The sequence below is a fragment of the Chenopodium quinoa genome, unplaced genomic scaffold, assembly GCF_001683475.1.
Source record: "Chenopodium quinoa cultivar QQ74 unplaced genomic scaffold, ASM168347v1, whole genome shotgun sequence".
In the NCBI taxonomy this organism is placed as follows: Eukaryota; Viridiplantae; Streptophyta; class Magnoliopsida; order Caryophyllales; family Amaranthaceae; genus Chenopodium; species Chenopodium quinoa.
The window spans coordinates 520,973-541,638 of NW_018744626.1; the positions used below are offsets into that span (position 1 = coordinate 520,973).

General features: G+C 42.7%; 3 protein-coding genes across 3 annotated transcripts; 2 read left to right on the top strand and 1 right to left on the bottom strand.

Annotated features, from left to right (window-relative positions):
• The first annotated feature begins 330 nt into the window (after positions 1–330).
• Positions 331–1,713, top strand: LOC110700838 (protein ALP1-like). Its single transcript, XM_021878423.1, has one exon. The coding sequence runs from the start codon at positions 331–333 to the stop codon at positions 1,711–1,713; it is 1,383 nt and encodes a 460-aa protein (XP_021734115.1).
• A 14,247-nt stretch (positions 1,714–15,960) lies between these two features.
• On the top strand, positions 15,961–16,503 carry LOC110700840 (F-box protein CPR30-like). Its single transcript, XM_021878424.1, has one exon. It carries the CDS (start codon positions 15,961–15,963, stop codon positions 16,501–16,503), a length of 543 nt encoding a protein of 180 aa, XP_021734116.1.
• On the bottom strand, positions 16,373–20,200 carry LOC110700295 (F-box protein SKIP23-like). Its single transcript, XM_021877816.1, has 5 exons — positions 18,668–20,200; positions 17,949–18,142; positions 17,768–17,823; positions 17,550–17,678; positions 16,373–17,468 (listed from the first exon to the last, which is right to left on the bottom strand). Exons 1-5 carry the CDS (start codon positions 19,855–19,857, stop codon positions 16,980–16,982), a joined length of 2,058 nt encoding a protein of 685 aa, XP_021733508.1. The 5' UTR covers positions 19,858–20,200; the 3' UTR covers positions 16,373–16,979.
• Between the last annotated feature and the right edge of the window lie 466 nt (positions 20,201–20,666).

Sequence of the window (20,666 nt, forward strand, 5' to 3'; positions counted from 1 at the left end):
TCCAATTGTAGTTTTTGTTTTATACAACCATTGAGTAGTCAAGTCCAATTGTAGTTTTTGTTTTATACAACCATTGAGTTGTCAAGTCCAATTGTAGTTTTTGTTTTATACAACCATTGAGTAGTCATTTCATACATAACTTCAACCGTATGACAAGCATTGGTATTGATTATTAAGAATTGAGTAGTCATGTATTTTGTTTTTACTATACATTGAGTAGTCAGTTCACACTCAGTTGAAGGACATGCACTGATAACATTTCCTATTTAAAGGTGTGAAATCCATAAATTGATCCACAACACCAAAACATTCAAAAACCAAACACAAAAAATGTTTTCCATAAGCTCAACCTCAAGCTCAAATTCTTCTGATTCAGATCAATATGCGGAATTTGATAATCTAGTTGACGAATTTGTCACAAATCACTTACCTAACATAATGCTTCCTCAACCACCTCCATCCGAGACCAAAATTGTAAATGAAGATGAAACAGTCCCGCAGCATAGGGGAGATAGAGAAAGGGAGAAAGGGCATTTGCAATTGTACAATGATTACTTTTCAATAAATCCTGTGTATTCCGAAAATCAGTTTCGTCGTCGATTTCGAATGCACAAAGCTTTATTCTGTCGGATTATGAATAAAGTGGTTGAGGGCGATCCGTTCTTCCAGCAGCGTAGGAATGCAGCTGGTAGGCTTGGCTTATCACCTCTGCAGAAATGCACCGCTGCAATAAGAATGTTAGCGTATGGTGTTGCTCCGGATGCCGTAGATGAATACATACGCATGGGTCAAACAACGTCTAGAAAATCAATGCAACATTTTACTCAAGGGGTGATCAAGCATTTTGAGGCCGAGTACTTAAGAAGTCCAACGGATGAAGATTTAAGGAGAATCCTTCACCAAAATGAAATGCGTGGATTCCCGGGCATGATCGGTAGCATCGACTGCATGCACTGGGAGTGGAAGAACTGTCCTATGGCTTGGAAAGCACAATACGCAGGTCGTAGCAAGAATGCAACCCTTATCCTCGAAGCTGTTGCGGATCAAGATTTATGGATTTGGCATGCAATTTTTGGAATACCCGGCTCTTGTAATGATCTGAACGTCCTATACCGCTCTCCGGTGTTTGACGATGTTTTGAAAGGTCGGGCACCACCAATTAGTTTTATAGTAAACGGCCATGAATACAACATGGGATACTACTTAACAGATGATATATATCCGAACTGGGCAACATTTATACAAGGTATCACATATCCTCAACTCCAGAAGGACAAGTTATTTGCAGATAAACAAGCTGCAGCTCGGAAAGACGTTGAACGTGCGTTTGGAGTTCTACATGTTAGGTTTGCCATATTACGACAACCTTCACTTGCTTTCGACGAAGACATTTTGAGCGACATAATGAAAGCTTGTATCATTATGCATAACATGATTGTCGAGGATGAACGACACAATTACACTCGTGCCGAAGTTTTGAGAAGGTATTACGAAGAAGATCGCCCTCAACTTCATAGAGCAAGGTCCGGTCCGAGTACAAGTGCCACAGTGAATAACAACGAGCCTTTCGAATTTGACGTTGGCCGACCACCAAACGTTGATTTTGACGCGTATATTCAAAGAAGAATTACCCTGCGTGATAGCCAAACCCATTTTTCTTTGAAAGATGATTTAGTTGAGCATATTTGGCAAAAATACGGTCGTAATGAATAAATAGTTTTGTAATCGTTAATTTATTTGGTTTGTATGATTGGTGTACGATCATTATGTTCCAATGTTGTAATCGTTAATGTTGTACTAATGAAAAATGAAATTTCGCATAAAATAATGACACAAATAATTAATATTGTACTCATAAATAATTTAATCAATAAAAAAATTTAGTTAAGAATAAATATTATTATTTTATTAAAAAATACATTTTGCAAAAATTAATATTAAAAATTATTAATGTTTCGGGGTTTTCTGATGTCCTGCGGGAGAGTTACAATTCCGAGACTGGAACCGGACGCCTGTACCTGCAAAATAACGGAGACTCCTGAGAGCTCCGCCTCCAACGGTCAAGTTAGTACCTGATTAAGGAGTAATTAATACGGAAATTAAAGTAATAAGATCTCTCTAGGTGAGAGTGCTTAGTGTTGGTAATCTGCGTCGTTAGCGAGATTAGCCGGTTGTTGGTGTTCCGTAATATCTCTGTTCTTCTCTGCTTGATTTCTTGATTTCTCGATCCCCTAACTAATGAGGATTAATTAAGTATTTATAGCCTTGAGAAGCGTGCCACTCTCTAGGTTTAAGGTAAACCTAGGGCTGATCGGGCCTCTAGACTGGATTGGGCCTTGATGGCCGGTTTTCCCATTTGGCATGGGTGGACACGTGGCGTGCCTTGATTGGTCCGTAGAGGACGTATCTGTGACTGACACGTGGCAGGCTCCTATTAGCCTTCGTGAGGGACACGTGGCGGAACCTGGTTGGTCCACTTGTCAGACGGTGATTGGTGGATAAAAAATCCCCTAATCATTTGCCCCTCACAGGTGGCACGTGACAGGTCACGTGTCGCCTGTGACAGGTGTCGCACGGTGACAGGCGACGGCCTGTTACAGGTGTCACCTTGCAAACGGCCGAGAGATTTTCCCGCCCAAATTTTGAATTTGGAAGCGACCTTTCGCCTTCTCACCTTGCCTATATAAGGAAGTGCTGACTTCGGTCATTTTCACATTTGAGAACTTTGCGAGAACATTCGGACCCCTGAACTTGCTCTGACATTTCGGACCTTTTCTGCCTACCGCCTGTTCTGACAAGCCGACTGCACCGGACTTCTAGGACTTCATCAACCGTCACTCGTTCAGGTAACTCAGTTCTCTTACTCTTAATTTTCTTTTTATTTTTTGAAATGGCACCACGGAAGCACACGACACGACCTAAGTTAGTGATCAGCCGGTCACCGGGGACGGCTGAATCTAGGACTAGGAGTGCCGCCTGCCCTTTTCTGGACCCATCTTTGCCCTTTATACAAAGTCCGACTGTATCTGTGTCTATGCAGAACGTGATGGCCAGAACGAAACAGACTGCTATGATATCAAACTCAGACGGCTCCTCCCAAAGGGTGCTCCTTAGTGAAACATCTGACCAGGCCCCAGATGTAGAATTGAAACGAGGCGACTGCCAAGCCGACAGTTCTGAGAGAGGGGCCAAGGTGGTCCCTTCCCATCTTACCGTTGACATGTCTAATTTTCCTCCTGCTCCTTCTAAGGGAGAGGAGGCGGGCCCCTCTGGGAGAGGGGAGGAGTCGTCCTCTTCGGACTCGTCAGAGGACGAGTCCGAGTCCAGCTCTTCTGGCCACAGTTCTCCAAAGCCACCTACAAGAGGCGAGACTTTCTCATGCAGTTGAGAAGGGGGACAATTGGGCGGAGCCGTCTGCCTCTTACAGAGAGGAAAACGCCCCCTACTACTGCATGGTACCCCGAGGCCGGATCGCAACCATGCAAGACAACGTGGCGAGCTTTATTGCCAACCACAGAATGGGCCCGGAATTTTTACTGTTCGTGCCGGATCCAGAAGACACTGTCGTCTGGCCGGCTGGTACCAGCTATGGTGACGGCTGCTTTGGCTGCTATGTGGCGGCCATCAAAGCTGGACTGCGCTTCCCATTACATCCGGCTGTTCAGCGGATTTTAGATGGGTATGATCTGGGGTTATGGCAGTTAGCCCCCAACTCTTGGGTAAACGTACTCGGCTATGTGGCCGGGTGCGAAATGTACGGGGTGGAGCCAAGCTTTGAGGCTTTCGCCCACATGAACTATCTCAGCCGGACCCCTAAGTCGGGAGGTACCGGCTGGTACCAATTAACAAGCCATAGGGGTTACCTCATGACGAGAGGTAAGGCGAACAAATGGAAGGATTGGCGGAACACCTTCCTTATCATTGAGGGTTCAGACACGGAGCTGAACCGACGTTTTAACAAGTGGAATAGGGATCCGCCTCTTCTCGCAGGCGGCCGCAACATGCCGCCTGTTCCCCCAAAGGCTAAAAGAGAGATCCTAGACAGAGGACTCTTCAAAGTAGAGACTAGGGTGAACTCTACTTCAGGGGTACGAGAGCAAGTACCCCTAAACTGCGTCCCGGGCTTCAAGTGGCTCTATGACGAGTACTTTTTGGCCGCCTGTGGCCTCAGCAGTCGGTGCTCTAGAGGTAGCCGGCCTGACAAATACTCTGTTTTTTCACGCCTTGTTTACTTGGGATTTTTACTAACTTTGCTGTTTATTTCTTGCAGCTGACGCCATGAGTAAAATAACAGCATCCAAGACTGCGGCGGCCATGTTGCGGGCCTCGCTCATGCAACAGTCTTATGCCGACTCCCCCAACAAGGGGGCACCCTTGGTAAGCTTCGAAAACTCTTCCTCTTTTAGTTGTCTTATGCATATACTAACTCTTTTTGTTTTCAGTCTGGCACTCCAAGGGCTTCTTCCTCGCAACAGCCGGACCCCAAGGCCCGGAGGACGACTGTTTCCAGCTCTCCTGGGTCTTCCAGGAAAACTGTGGCCGCTGAGAAGCAGCCGGCCACTTCTTCTAAAACCCCGGCGGGGCCGCCTAGAAGTATGGACAATCACTAGTAAAAACTCACACTTGCTTCCTTCTTGACTAGGTCTAACTTGTTTTTTCCTTTCGCTTAATGCAGCCGGCCCTCAGGGGCTTGACTTGGTTGAGGTAGCCAAGTCCATGGTTAAAGTAGTTCCTCCATCTGAAAGGGAGGCGGTCTGGGGTGCCGGCACCCTTGACCTTGATGGGATTTCAGGGGTCCTTGCTGAGGTATACTTAGCATATTTTTGAGTTTTTGAGTTCCAGGACGCCTGTTATCTTTTTGGTTTGGAAACTGACGCCTGTTTTTTTTTTTTACTTAGGCCCTGCTCTGAGTCAACAGCCTTCGCAAGCCGATTGATCGGAAAAACAAAGAGGTAAAGGCCGCAAAAGCTATGGCCGCCTCCAGCTGTGATAAGGCAATGTTTCAAATTGCCCAAAATGAAGTACTGACCATTGATCTTCTTTATTATCAGGCGCAGGCTACTGCCGCTGTTCGGGCTCAGTTAGAGGCGGCCCAAAAGAAGGTTGACGAGCTGGAGGCGACCGTCACAAACCTTAAGGCCGAGCTGAAACCTCTTCGCCAAAAAATGCACTCTTACGAAGCCATGGAGAAATCTTTGGCCAACGTAAAAGAACGCCTGGTGAGCCAAGAGAAGAGTCTTACCCAAGAGCTCTCGGAAAAGGCCGAGCAAGAGAAGAAAGAGCTCGTCCGGGAGATGGTGGAAGACTCCGCTCAAATCCAGCGCATGACCTGGGAACGACTGTTCCCCAGTGCCGACTTTGCCTCATGGGAAAGAACGTACCGCCAGTGTTCGGAAACATATAATCAACAGATCCTGGCGGCTGCTGAAGAAGAGGCGTTGGAAGGTGCGTTGGAGGAGGAAGAGCCGGTTGTGGCGCTTGTGCCACTTGGGGGTAAGGCATCAAAAGAGGGTGCAGCTAAAGCCGAGTCCAGCAAGAAGAGTGCTGACCAGGCGGCAGCTGCTGATACTGAACTGCCCCCTTCTTAAGCTTTAAGTATTTTTTCCACGGCCTGCGTGCCGTTTGCTTTATAATTACCCGGCCAGGGGGCCGGGGTTTTGAATATTCTGCTGGTCTTTAATGACCGGCTTATTTTTAATCAAATTTTTGTTTTGGTTCAAATTTGTCAAGTATTCCATATCTAATATCCCTTTGTTCACTAGACCGACTGTTGTGTATGGCCGAACGTTAAGACAGGTACAAATAGTAAGTATGCCGCCTATGCCCCTGGACGACTGGTGGTCTGTTTCCAGGGTAGATGATCAGTCGGCCATTTGTTCAATCGGTATTCGAACTATTTATTCAATTGGTCTGACCAAGTAAATAGTATTACCTAGTTGCTAAGGAATTAAGTAGGATAACAAGCGGCGGGTGCCGATTGTTTCCCTTTATTGCCAATGTTGGCTTTTAACTCGTAATTTGTTAACCTAGCAAGAGTATTGGTTGAGAGCCCTTGTTTATTAAAAACAGGTGGACGACTCATACCTTTTAGGCTCCATACTAAGTTTGAGTGACTATTAACCTAGGAGTTACTTAGTCTTCGTCACAATCTAGATTGAGTAGTAGAGGTACCAGGCGGCGTAGGCCGGCTAGACCCCTTGATTCGCCAATGTTTGTTGGCTATTAACTCAATAGGTACCCCCTGCATTTATCCCAAGTAATACAGGCGGTCATCTGACTCAGATGTCAACTGCTACCACTGGTTTGGTTAGTGATAGAGTTATCCTTGTCTCAAAAACGGCTACGTGGTTGCCCTTGGGGACAGTCGTATAGGTGCCGTGTAATTAGTTTATAGAACAATGTTCCACCCAAAAGGGAGCTGCTCTCTGCGACGAATTTCATCCGGAGGGATGCCGTCGGACGCCTGCTATGATGTTGGGACAGGTCGTATTAGTTTGTAGATTTGATCAGTTGGCTTGGCGCCTGGTCTGATCATTCGGCCGGTGGCCTTGGTAAGTTCTTGGTGAACGTAGGTGCTAAGTAAAAGAAGGGTAGCCGCCTGTTAGGCACAGGGTCGGCCAGGCCCTAATCTTTTTAGCCAAGTATTGTGAGTAAAATACTCAATGGAGAGTAGCCGACTGTAAAGGAACAGACGGCATGCCCCTCAGAAGATAGAGTGAAAAACTCAATGGAGAGTAGCCGACTTTAAAGGTACAGACGGCATGCCCCTCGTAATACAAAATTAAATAGTAAGTGCAAACTTTATTAAGTAGCTCTTTACATCTCTCAGAAGAAATATTTTTTAAGGTTATCTACATTCCAAGTTCGAGGCAACGGTTGTCCGTCTGGTGTTTCCAGACGGTAGGTACCGTTCCTGACTTCCTCATAGATTCGGTAGGGTCCTTCCCAGTTGGGAGTTAGTTTGCCAGACTCATTAGCCCTACCTACTGCTTCCATTTTTCTAAGTACAAAGTCCCCTACTTTGAGTGGACGCCTGTGTACTTTTTTGTTGTATGATCTAGTCATTCTCAGGCGATAGATCTCATGGCGCAAAACAGCATTGCCCCTCTTTTCAGGAAGTGAGTCTAATGCCAGGCGCATGGCTTCCCAGTTTGCCTCTTCGTTATACAGCATTACTCGAAGAGTCGGCTCGTAGTGTTCTATTGGAAGAACAACTTCTGCACCATAAGTTAGGAGGAATGGAGTTTCTCCAGTCGCCCCTTTTTCAGTCGTCCTAATGGCCCAGAGAACATGTGGTAGTTCATCCGCCCATAGGCCGCCTGCTCGTTCAATCTTTTTCTTGAGACCGTCTGAGATGATTTTATTAAAGGCTTCTACCTGGCCGTTTGCTTGTGGACGACCGACAGATGCAAAGTAATGTGCAATTCCTTGGTCTCCCAACCAGCTTTTGAGAACAGGCGTCTCAAATTGGGGACCATTATCAAAAACCATAGACATGGGAACCCCGAACCGAGTGATGACGTTTTTCCAAATGAATGAAATTACATCTTTCGTCTTGATTCCCTTTACAGCCTCCGCCTCTACCCATTTAGTGAAGTAGTCAACGGCAACAAGTATATACCTTCTGCCGCCTGTAGCAGGCGTATATGGACCCAGAATGTCCATGCCCCACTTAGCAAACGGTAGTGGGCTGTGAATGGTAGTGAGGTCAGTAGCCGGACGGTGAATTAATTTGCCAAACCTTTGGCACTTGTCACATTTTTTCACCATCTCCATTGCATCTGCTTCCAAAGTAGGCCAAAAGTAGCCCTGCCGCCTTGCCCTTTGAGCAAGCATCCTACCACCTATATGGGAAGCACAGAAACCAGAGTGAAGATCATCTAGTATCCCTCGTCCCTTTTCAGGAGTAACACACTTTAAGAAGGGTTGAAGGTACCCCCTCTTGTGAAGTTCTCCCTGTATCATTTCAAAACAGGAGGCTCGTTTTTTCAGTGTTGCCGCTTGTCGAGGATCATCCGGCAGTGTACCGTTTGTCAGGTATGCCCTGATTGAATCCATCCAGGTTGAGCTTCTGTCTAGGATTCCAATAGGGTTTTCCTCGATGCTTCTCTTCTCCATTACTTCCCAAAAAACAGTTCGAGGAGTATCTGAGGAGGCGGATGATGCTAATTTTGACAGTGCATCTGCCTGGTTGTTTTCTGATCTCGGCACTTGGATCAGATGGAAATCCTCAAGGGAGCCGACTGCTTGTCGGACCGCCTGTAAATACTTGATCATGGCCGGATGGGTTGCTTCGTATTCGCCATTGTACTGACTCACTATCAATTGTGAATCAGAACAGGCGTCTATTTTTCTTGCCCCTGCCGCCTTGCACATGCGGATCCCGGCTAGTAAAGCTTCGTATTCTGCCTCATTGTTTGAAGCCTGAAAACTGAAGCGTAGAGCATACTCGAACCTGTCGCCCTCTGGAGATTGACATACGACGCCTGCTCCACAACCATTTGAAGTAGAGCTTCCGTCCACATATACCTTTCAGACTTGGTCTGGAACTTGAGAGTCAGGAGGACGAGTCATCTCAACAATAAAGTCAGCAAAGGCTTGCCCCTTCACTGCTTTTCTAGGCTCGAAAGTAACTTCGAGGCTCTGTATTTCTATGGCCCATTTGATCATTCGTCCTGACGACTCCATGATGGTAAGGGGCCGCTTGATTGGTTGGTCGGTATACACGACGACTGCATGTGCCAAAAAGTAGGGTTTCAATTTTTTAACAGCCATGAAGAGTGCAAGACCAAATTTCTCCACTAGGGGATACCTCAACTCGGCATTTTTCAGTACGTGACTGACAAAGTAGACCGGGAGCTGACAGCCGTCCCTTTCAGCAAGGAGCACAGCGCTTAACGCATGATCAGAGACGGCCAGGTACATGTAGAGAACCTCTTTGGGCAAAGGGCTGACCAGCCTCGGCAAGGAATGCAAGTGAACTTTTAATTTCTGGAAGGCGGCCTCAGCATCCGGCCCCCATTCGAACCTTGCCTTTTTCTTAATTGCCTGGAAAAAGTATAGGCATTTGTCGCCTGATCGGCTTAGGAATCTCCCCAAGGCCGCCAGACAACCTGTTAACTTCTGAACCTCTCGGACGGTACGAGGCGACTGCATGTCAATGACCGCCTGTACCTTCTCAGGGTTCGCCTCTATTCCTCTCTGATTGATAAGGAATCCGAGAAATTTCCCAGACTCAACTCCAAATACACATTTCTTGGGATTGAGCATGACATGGTGCCGCCTGAGTGTGGCGAAAGTTTCTCGGAGGTCCGCCAGATGATCTTTCTGAAGTTTAGTCTTGACAATCATATCATCAATATATGCCTCGACGTTTCTCCCAATCTGATCAAAGAACACTGTGTTTATCATTCGTTGGAAGGTAGCCGGGGCATTCTTAAGACCAAACGGCATGACCGTGTAACAGTATAATCCCTGATCAGTGACGAAGGCCGTCTTCTCCTGATCTTTCGTCCATAAAGGAATTTGATGGAAACCAGAATAGGCGTCCATGAAACTCATCAAGGCATGGCCGGCTGTTGAGTCGACCAGATTATCAATTTTAGGCAGAGGGTAACTGTCTTTGGGGCACGCCTTGTTTAAGTCTGTGTAGTCTACACACATTCGCCAGGTGCCATTCGGCTTTTTAACAAGCACCACATTTGCAACCCAGTCTGGGAAGTAACATTGCCGAATGAACCCTGCATCAAGTAATTTTTTGACTTCGGCGGCTGCCGCCTGACTTCTTTCTTCACCATGGTTCCGCTTCTTTTGCCGTACCGGCTTCTTTTTCGGATCCACAGCGAGTTTATGTACTGCCAGATCAGGACTAATGCCTGGCATTTCATGGACTTCAAATGCAAAGATGTCTTTGTATTCTTTCAACAGGTTGTGAAAGTCGTCACCAAGGTTTCTTAGAGCAGTCGTCCCAACTTTGACTGTTCGGTCAGGACGTGAGTCGTCTAATATCAGGTCCGCATGCTCACCAGCCGGCTGAGGGCGGAACTCATCCGGCCGCTCCTCTGCCAATGATTGCTATTTTCTTGCTTTTCTTGCGGACTCTGTCTGGGACGCCTTTCTCTTTTTGTCGCCTGTTTCTTGAACAGGCGCACTCTCCTTGACATTGTCAAGGTCTGTTTTTTCTCCACTTGACCCAGTGGCCATAACAGTGGGATTGACATCCGAGAGATAGCACTCTCGGGCCATCCTCTGATCTCCCCTTAGGGAGCCGACTGTTCCATTATCCCTCTCAAACTTAAGCAGCATAAGAGACGGGATTATAACAGCCTTGGAATTATTCAGGGTTGGTCGACCCAGAATCATGTTGTAGGCCGAGAGTTCCTCTACTACTAGGAACCGGACTACCATGTGTCGTCCTTCCCCTTTTTCGCCCAGGCGAATGGGTAAATCTACTCGTCCCAGTGGGTGGACGACTCCTCCTCCAAACCCTATTAAAGGGTGGGAGGCCGGATGTATGCAGTCCGTCTGATATTTCAGTTTTGACAGACATTTGCTGCTGATGAGATCTGAGGAGCTCCCGGTATCTATGAGGATTCGGCCAACTCTCTGGTTGGCCACTTTACATTCAATAACGAGAGGGTCGTCATGCGGCCCCCTTATTCCTCCTAGATCCTCTTCAGTGATGACAATCTCAGGAAATGTATATTTGGACGGCCGTTCTTGGTGAACGGAATTTACATCTAACCGCCTTATATTATCTTTGTTGCCCCTAATAGTGGGGCCGCCTCCTGAGAAGCCGCCTGCAATGGTGTAGACGACTGCATCATCTGTATCGGAACTGTCGGCCTGTTGATTCTTTTTGGCCGACTGCTTTTTTGAGGAAGTGTTCCCCGTAGATTTCTTGACATAAGTGTCAAGATCACCTTGATCAGCCAAGCGGTCTAGGTACCGCATGAGACTGATGCAGTCATTGGTGTGATGACCAACGTCATCATGATAAGCACAGATTTTGTCTTGGTTCCGGTTGCTTGCAGAACCCTTCATGGGGAGCGGCTTCTCAATTGAGAACCGTCCCTTTATTTCTTTTAGGATAAACTGGTTATCCTTGTTAAACACATACTTTGGGGAGTATGGTTTGAATTCTTTTTTCTTTTTCTGAGCCGGCTGTTTAGAGGAATCAGCCGCCCAGACCTCTTTTCTTTTCTCATCTTTGTTGGACGACTGTTTCTGTCGTCCCTCTCTTTTGTCGAACCTCTTCCCGTCCGACTGTTTTATCGTACACAGATCAGTCGCCTGTATATAGGCTTCTGCTTCAATCAAGGCCTCTTGAAGAGTCGCCACCCTTTTTCGAACTAAATCAAATTTAAAGGTAGACCCGTCTTTGAGACCTCTAAAAAAGTCAGTATAAGCTACCTCATCCGGTAACCCTTGAATCTGTATTCTCATCAGGTTGAACCGCCTGATGTAAGAACGAAGCCCCTCCTTCTCGCCCTGCTGAACTGTTCCCAAATCAAGGGTCGTTTTCTTCGCAGGGATGTTCATAGCGAAGTTGGAGGCAAATAAGTAAGCAAGCGTCCTGAAGCTGTTTACACAACCAGTCGGCAGGTTGCCAAACCATTGCTGTGCAATTCCCTTGAGAGTCGCTGGGAAACACTTGCACCAAGTGGGATCATCCAACCCTTGAAGGTACATCAGGTTGGTGAATGCCATCAGATGGTCTTCTGGGTTAGTAGTGCCGTCATAGGCGCTTACTAGAACATTTTTTACTTTGGCCGGCTGAGCGGCTTCAGTAATTTCCTTGGAGAAGGCCGACGGCTGTTCACCAAGTCTAAGCAGCCGTAGCTGCCAGTCCATAGGTTGGACGTTTTTTGCTGCAGGTCCACCAAATGGAGGTGGCTGCATAAAATACTGTTGTTGCGGCACAAATGGTAAGTTTGGTACCGCCTGGGCACTATGAAAGCCGGACTGACGGGAGGTGCCGCCTGACTGACTCTCATGGTACGACTGAGTATGCCTCATCGAGGCATTTCGCAAACTGTCTTGAAAATTTGAAGTAGAAGCCGACTCTGATAATCGGTCACTCTTCTTCTGCTCTAGCAGGAGCCGAGCATCTGTGAACATTTGCTTTGACCCGTCCGCCTGAATATGACGAACCGGTTTCCTATTTCCCGTAGGATAACGAAGTTTTGTGAAATCAAGAGCAGGTGGCTCCCGCTTCTTGGATTTAGGATGAGGAGTCGCCTCTCGCCCTTGAACTGGCTTCCTCTTCAGTGAAGTGGAAGGTTTCTTGGCCGACTGCTCTTTGACTGAAGCAGGCGGTTTTTTGTTGATCAACTCTTGAATCTCTCCCTTGAAGTCCCTCATGAAGGTCATGAGTTCGTTCCTTGTGATGGGAGCAGACCCATCAGTCGGCTGTTGCCGAGCAAGCGGTGCGCCTGCTGGCTCGCTTCCTGTTTGAAGATGCTCCCGTTCCCTCCTTTCGGTATGACGGGTACGTCGGGCCCTTAGGGTCCCGTCTGGAGCTGTATGAGTTTCAACTTCAAATTCACTTTCGGTATCATGGTTCGACTGAACTTGAGGGTCGTCTAGGGGACGCCTCTCTTCTGGAGTCGGTACAGACTTGGATGCCATCTCTGAAGTACTCTCCCCACAGACGGCGCCAAATGTTTCGGGGTTTTCTGATGTCCTGCGGGAGAGTTACAATTCCGAGACTGGAACCGGACGCCTGTACCTGCAAAATAACGGAGACTCCTGAGAGCTCCGCCTCCAACGGTCAAGTTAGTACCTGATTAAGGAGTAATTAATACGGAAATTAAAGTAATAAGATCTCTCTAGGTGAGAGTGCTTAGTGTTGGTAATCTGCGTCGTTAGCGAGATTAGCCGGTTGTTGGTGTTCCGTAATATCTCTGTTCTTCTCTACTTGATTTCTTGATTTCTCGATCCCCTAACTAATGAGGATTAATTAAGTATTTATAGCCTTGAGAAGCGTGCCACTCTCTAGGTTTAAGGTAAACCTAGGGCTGATCGGGCCTCTAGACTGGATTGGGCCTTGATGGCCGATTTTCCCATTTGGCATAGGTGGACACGTGGCGTGCCTTGATTGGTCCGTAGAGGACGTATCTGTGACTGACACGTGGCAGGCTCCTATTGGCCTTCGTGAGGGACACGTGGCGGAACCTGGTTGGTCCACTTGTCAGACGGTGATTGGTGGATAAAAAATCCCCTAATCAATTAATATTGTACTATTCATAAATAATTTAATCAATACAAAATTTTGTTAACAATAAAATTAAGAAATACTAAATTACAAATTTAATGATGTGTAGGAGAGATAAATATTGGTGGGGTATAGAGTTAAAAATAGGAGAGAGAATGGTGGGGATTATAATTTTTGACCATTGGTGTAGAATAAAAATGACCAAGAAAAGGTCCATGGGGAGGAGGAGTGAGAAAGTGGTTAGAGAGAGATTGGGCAACCAAAAAAATGCCCATTAGTGGCAATGCTCTTAGGACGGTTAATCAAAGCATTGAAGTAAGGAGTATATGACATTAGAGCATCCCATTAATGAGCATTTTTTTGCTCATGAGCAAAAATGGTGAGCGAAAATGGTAGAAGATGTTCCCCATCAATGAGCATATTGAAAAATGCTCATGCGCAAAATGAAAATTGCTCATAGGATGAGCATTTTTTAAGATAAATAGTAATCATGTGGGGTCCACAATACAAGTAAAAAAAAGAATTAAAAATAATATAGTAGAGAGAAATATAAAAGGGTATTAGTAAAAATAAGAGAGAAGATGTACTAGAGAGAGAATGGGGAAGAATTTTTTTTTTGATTATTGGTGGGATAAAAATATAATCACAAAAATGCTCATGGGTTGAAAGAGAGAGAAAGTGGGTAGAGAGAGAATGAGGAAACTAATTTCTGCTCATCGGTGGGAATGCTATTAGGACGGTTGAATTGGGCAGTAAATTAGTGGACTTGATTGCTCAAAAGGAAGCTAGTCAAGCTACAATGGTGTCCTACCTAGTAAAGAATAGGTATTGACTTTGTTTCCTGTTCCGTAACATTTACTCTCAAAGTAGGAGAGAGTTGAAGCTTGCTAGGAAAGTCTTTGGAATTGAAGTACAATGTAGCATGTGCGTGAGAATGTGAGATGGGTGTGTGTGAGTGAGAAGGCCACACACGTGGGAGAGTAGCTAGCAAAATGTTACCAAGTGATAGTAGTGACTAGTGAGTGCATCTCAGAGCATCAACACTCATGGTATAATTTTATTTCACTTCATCTTAATTTCAGTTTCAATCGTTTCACTTCAGTTCCTAATTTCCTTCTCTCATAAAATATTCAGTTTAGTTCTAATCAGTTTAATTTAGTTTATCTTAATTCCATAAATGTGAACAGACCCTAATCCAAAACATCCTCTTTAGGCCCTGTTCACTTCACCTTAAAAACAAAATACTCCCTCTGTCCCAAATTACTTACAACGTTTTGACTTTTTGCGCCATTTACACATCTCACTTTGACCATAGTTTTTAGCTATTATATAAAAGTCAATGTAATCATGCATGTAGGATGTGGTTGGCTCTATTTTAATTTATAGTTTCTTAATAAAAACTTTTTATAGCTTTTATATTTATATATGAAAAAAAGATATCGACGGTCAAACATGTACATCGGCATGCGTGTCCAATTGAAGAGTTGCAACTGGGGCAGAGGGAGTAATATTAAGTAAAAATAATTTCAGGTAATTAAAATAAGTTCAGTATAATTAATTTCAGTTCAGTTAAAATAATTTCAGGTAATTAAAATAAGTTCAGTAAAATTAATTTCAGTTCAGTTAAAATAAGTTTTGTTTAGTAAAATTTAGTTATCTTAAAGAAGAATTATAGTAGAAACCTACGCTCATATGTTGATATATTTTCCGTAGATAAATATCATTCAGAGAATAATATATTTAGGATATTTATGTTAAGATATTATTTTGAGAATATATCTTAGGGTTTATAGTTATGTTAGTATATCTTTAGCAATATTGTTTTCTGTCTTATGAGCATAGGTTTTGTATAAATACTCTACCTATTCATTCTCTCCTCTCCCTATTTTGTCATATACTACGTATTATTCATATCTAGTTTCCTAGGTAGGTTAGGTACTTAGGTTTTTGCTCTAGCTATAAATATTGTATTCCGTATCACAAGATATTCAACCAAGAATTTTGTACGTTGTTATAATGGAGGAATCTAAGACTATTAAAAAAAGACGAAATCCTTTCGTAGAACGACGTGAGCAAATTTCGAAATTAAGGGAAGTTTTTCTCCAACAACCAACCAAAATTGCCCCAACACATAAATTGGAATATATTCTAAATTTCTAACCACATTAGGTGACAATAATCGCGAGCATGGCAAGCTTCCAATGGAATTGGTATGTAATATCCTTTTGAGGCTACCAATTGAAGATCTTCTCCGTTTAATGTGTGTATGCAAGTGTTGGCGCGATGAAATCAAAGGCCTTTATTTCGTTAACTCTCACATTCGCCTCATAAAAAATAACAATGAGGCAAATACTAGTACAAGCTCCCTCATTGTAGTCTTTTCTCAATATATGAGAGCTCTAATGTTGATTGACTTTCATTCTCCTGAGCATACTAAGGTCAGGCCTATGATTCCTAATATCCCTCTCGTCGCACCCTACCTCGTTGGTTCTTGCATTGGCCTGCTCTGCTTCATACATTGGGATAATATTAACCGAACTAGACGTTTTTCTCTTTACAACCCAATAACTGGCGCCTCCAAGCTCGTACCTAAGTTGGAACGTCTAGACCAGCATATAAGGTACGGTTTTGGTTATGATTGTACGAGTGGAGATTATAAGATTTTGTGTTTTGCATTCAACAACGAAAATAGTAAGATCTATACTTGTGTATACAGATTGAAGAGCAATTCATGGAATGTAAACATGGACGAACCTTGTCCATATCAATGCAACTATAAAATTGGGCCATCATCTATGGTTCTTTATAATAATGCACTGCATTTCGTAACTTCGTTGAAAAATATAATTGGGTTTGAACTTGGTAGCGAAAAGTTTTATGAAGTACCACTGCCTAGTGATCCACTAGTTGTTCGTTATCAACCAATCGAGTTGGCTAGTTTAAGGGGGTGCTTGCATTTGGTAAGATTAACGGAGATATGGATTATGAAGGAATATGGCGTACAAGAATCTTGGACAAAGTTGTTTCGCTTCTCAGATGCAAATGAAAATGGATTATTTGATCGTAAAATTTTGGGGCAAAGAAGGATAATGCCTTATGCTTATTCGGAGGATGGAAGGGAAATTCTAGTAGCTTTAGATATACGTGATAACAAGATTCTTCATTTGGATCTACAAAGTCGAGAGTTCAAGAAGCTCGAAATTTCTGGTTTACCCAAAGATTGGACCTATTGGGCACGTTTTGGTTATGCCATGCCATGGGTTGGTTCCTTTGTTCATCCTTCATAATACTTTTCTTAATAATTGGTTGTTTGTTATGGCTTTTTTATTTTATTATTAGTAGTAGTCATATAACTCTCTATTCCAAATTATAATTTGCATAAAATGTCCTTATTTTCTTCATATTTTAGTGGTTTTTAAATATATTTATCTAAAACATATTAAAAACAACAAGGCAGACAGATGATTCAGAACAGAAACAACAAGAACCATGTTGATGCAACTCATACAAGCAAGCTAAGTAGTGCACAAATAGTGTAATATATTGATCGCAACCTAACAGAGCTTTAAAAATCCAACTGAGATTTGAAGATGTAAAAGTTACTGAAAGCCATTCAGAACTAAAATGAGGCCAAAGGCATGTTGACAACAAAACAAATCGAAATTGAGTCTAATACAGTCATACACTCCCTCAAAAGAGAGGAAGAAATGAAAAATAAAAAATAAAAACAAAAAGTAAAAAATACATACCATGATTCAGATAATCAACATAATCCTTCAGCTAAACCCTTCTCCAAGACTGATGGTGCACAGTTCATCAGGCTCTCAGCCATAAGTTTTTCTTGCTGAACCATTTGTTCTTCTAGTTCATGCATTTCTGCGAGGAGCTTTGACTTTCTTGTCTCAAGGTTGATCATAATAGCTTTCTGGCACTTGCTTTTGTGAACTGCCACAGCCCTTTCGACAAAAGGAACTAGCCAGTCTAATCTGAATTTCATCAATTGAAGATCGGCTAAGGTGGAGTTCAGGTAATCAGCTTGGGAGTTGTTCAAGGAATCCCCTGTATTTTTTTGAAGGATAATTATCATATTTGCAAGCGACTCCAAGGCCCATGTCAGAAGGCTGTTACTCTGAACTATATGCCCTTTGATTATGTTCCCATGCTTATCCCATATTTTCTGCAAAACTGGGACTAAATTGGAGCTGACATCTATCCCTTGGAATTTCTCCAGTGAAGCACAATCATGAGTTATCTGCAAAATATTAGAAATCATGAATTACGTCCCTCACTAGAAAGGATTACTTCTATAAAGATGTAAAGTTGATGAAAATACCTCAATAGCAGAGGCATTAAGAGGAAGTGAATCCACATTAACTAGCTTCGGGCTTGGATTATGCGGAACTAAGTCCAAGATGACACCAGTTCCTTGGATATTCTTCTCTGCAGCATCTTTTCCATAATCCTGTTGGATAAAATGAAAGTGTTATGCCAGTTTCCAACAAATAGGAGAAAGTAAAACAGCCAATGGTCCTGTGGGTCTTTCAAATATACCTGACCCAGAGAGTTTGTGGCGGGAACTGATACATCATTATTCTCACACACGACCTCTGAGACAAAATCCAAGCATTCAGTATGGCATAAAGCAATTCATTCCTTAGATTAGGAATGAAAAACAAGACAAAAATTTAAAAGCCTCCTCTGAGTTTACTACATAATTGGATAAGGCAGTAACCTTCTACATGAGTGTCCTTTTGGTTTGAGGTTGAAGGCGGATTCTCAGCACCTTGTCCATCATCCCCGTGTTTTGAATGTTCTTTTGAGCTGGACTCTGAACCAATATTATTATCAGAATCTACATCTTCCTCTTCCTCTTCATCTTCATCTTCATCTTCATCTTCATCTTCATCTTCACCTTCTTCACACCGGCTGTCAGAAATTAGTAAGCATATTCACTTCAGAAGCCAAAAAAATTACAATACATCTTATGCATTGTTGAAGGCTCTAATCATAACAGAAGTTTACATGCACGGTGAAGAATTAGGAATTCTATTCAAAATAAATGCTGTAGATATTAATAATAATAGAAAAAAACATTCACATAACTCGCCATCATATGCAATCTGAAAAGAAAATTGTTCTAATCACAATATATGTAGTATTTTCCATATACATATGCCCTTACACGATGAGCCAAGTTCCAGACAAGATGAAAGTAGCTAGGTGAAGTAGTCAGTATACAGCAGTACATGAGTACAAACACAGTTAATATCAGTATGTAGTTGTTGTAAATCACTTGAGTTTGACACTTCCACACCCATAAAACTAATGTTAGAATAGTAGTGCATCTGGAATATATCATCTTGTCACAACTCCTAAACTATCCATCATGGAACTAATAAGCACTTGAGAAAATAATCATGCATTATGCAACAACTAATTAAAAGATTTTACCGTATAAACGGCCATATATCTGAATCTGGGTTGAGCCATTCAGGAGGCGGCCAAAATAGATCAGACAATTCTTCATTTGGCGACATCAGCTTAGGATTATCGCTATTCATATAAAACACACCTAGTTCTAGATACTTTTCTGGAGATTGAAACAATTCATCATCAACAGAATTATCTCCAAACTCAGTTGGAAAACAATTCTTAGGAAATACGATGCAATTCCCTTTAACCCCATGAAACTCGTCATCATTGACAAAGAAACACTTATCATAAGTCACAAACAATACCTTATCCCCCAAATCATAAACTCTTTCCCACTTTTGCAACTCTTCATTCATCTTAAAAACCCAAAACTTGTAAATTTTTCTAACAATCAAGTAAACTTCATCATCATAAACCGCCAAAAGTTTGCGTTTATTCCCAAAATCATTCTTCGAAAGCAATGTACATAACACTTTAATCACCCTTCCATCAACACTACTAATGAGCAAAGCTTGCCCTCCATGACTAACAGCACAAATATTCTCATTGTAATACTCTATATCGTCGAGCCTAAACTTGGGACCCAATTCCGAAAACCTCCATTCCCCATTGAAATTCAAAAACCCTAATATCCCTCCTTGATCAAGCGACAAAATAGCCACTGAATCCAACCCAAAATATAGGGTTTTCGTCTTAATTGGACAATTCCTGCAAAAATCAGTCACTTCCGAAGAAAACACATCTTCATCGCCATTTGGGTGACACAATTTATACCCACATTCCATCGCAACCAATCGAAAATTAAACAAATTTAGGGTTTTGGGGAAATAATCATCGTTCAAATCGAACTTGATACCAGTTAAAGGATGACGAATTACGAGCTTACCAGGGTTCAATTCTTCAACTGTAACTAACCAGGGTGGAAAAATGCCGATGTATTTAATATCAATCGGAAAGAGAAGACAGGTCTTCTTTGTAATTAGATTTACAGAACGACCTAATTGCGTCGGTAAATTGCGTGGATAAGTCGCACAAAGAAAATGAGTTGAAGGAGGAGAAGATTTACGCCATTTTCTGCAAACTCCTCGGAATCTCCGGTAGTTGGAGCCGTCGGGTAATAGGTAAAAGCCGATTATTAGGACGACCACTTTCGGCAATTCTGACCAGTCTACTGTCCGACGCTGCTTTTTGACCTCCCGGTTTTCCATTTCTGGCGCTTCTCACTCTAGATTTTGGTTTTGTTTTCGTCAATAACAAAGTACAAAGTAGACATTACATAGCTAAGAACATTTTTGGCGCCATTATTGGGTTCTTAGCTTCTTATTTGGCGCCATTTCAAAGCCTGTATGGGATTGGCCGTTTGGGTACTTTATTGGGTGTAGGACTGAAGGGTGTCAAAACCCCGCCCATCCGATCCAATCTGAAATCGAATAAAAAAAAAAAAATCCGATTTAGATTTCAACTTGTCTTGACACAATAAATTAACATTACTCAAGTTTTTAAACAGATTAAACTCACTTCAAACATCTAAACTGACACCTCTAGTTAAGTGCAAATCTGTTCCGTTTACCTCACTTAGTGCCAAGTAGCCTAACACAAAAGTTATCCTAAATTGTGTATTATAAAAAGATATGGAGTATGTTTTATCTTATTTTTAATTTAAAAAAAAAAAAAAATTAAATTAAAAATACGGGGTATGTTCTTAGAATAAAATCTTATTTTATCTATACAATAATTTAGTAGAGTAAATTTTATACGGAGTAGACTAATATTATTGGTAAAACTGTAAAAGCTATCAATTTGTAGCATAAATTCTAATGTCACTCTCATATCTTACAACTTCACTCAACAATTCAATAATTATCCTAATTATATTTGCCAAAAAAAAAAAAAAAAATTATTAACATCCTAGTAATAAAAGGCAATGAGCCAATGATACATATATCCAGATATACTAGTTTGTCATGATTCACTTTATTTTGTGTTTGTTTCCTAACATATCTCTAATTTAGTAATA

Excerpts from the sequence above, each read along its gene's own strand:
- LOC110700840 (XM_021878424.1), top strand. The coding sequence starts at position 15,961 with ATGGACGAACCTTGTCCATATCAATGCAACTATAAAATTGGGCCATCA.
- LOC110700295 (XM_021877816.1), bottom strand. The coding sequence starts at position 19,857 with ATGGAAAACCGGGAGGTCAAAAAGCAGCGTCGGACAGTAGACTGGTCA. Across the intron at positions 18,143-18,667 it reads GATATATGGCCGTTTATACG|CCGGTGTGAAGAAGGTGAAG; the intron begins GTAAAATCTTTT and ends AATTTCTGACAG. Across the intron at positions 17,469-17,549 it reads TTAATGCCTCTGCTATTGAG|ATAACTCATGATTGTGCTTC; the intron begins GTATTTTCATCA and ends AATATTTTGCAG.
- LOC110700838 (XM_021878423.1), top strand. The coding sequence starts at position 331 with ATGTTTTCCATAAGCTCAACCTCAAGCTCAAATTCTTCTGATTCAGAT.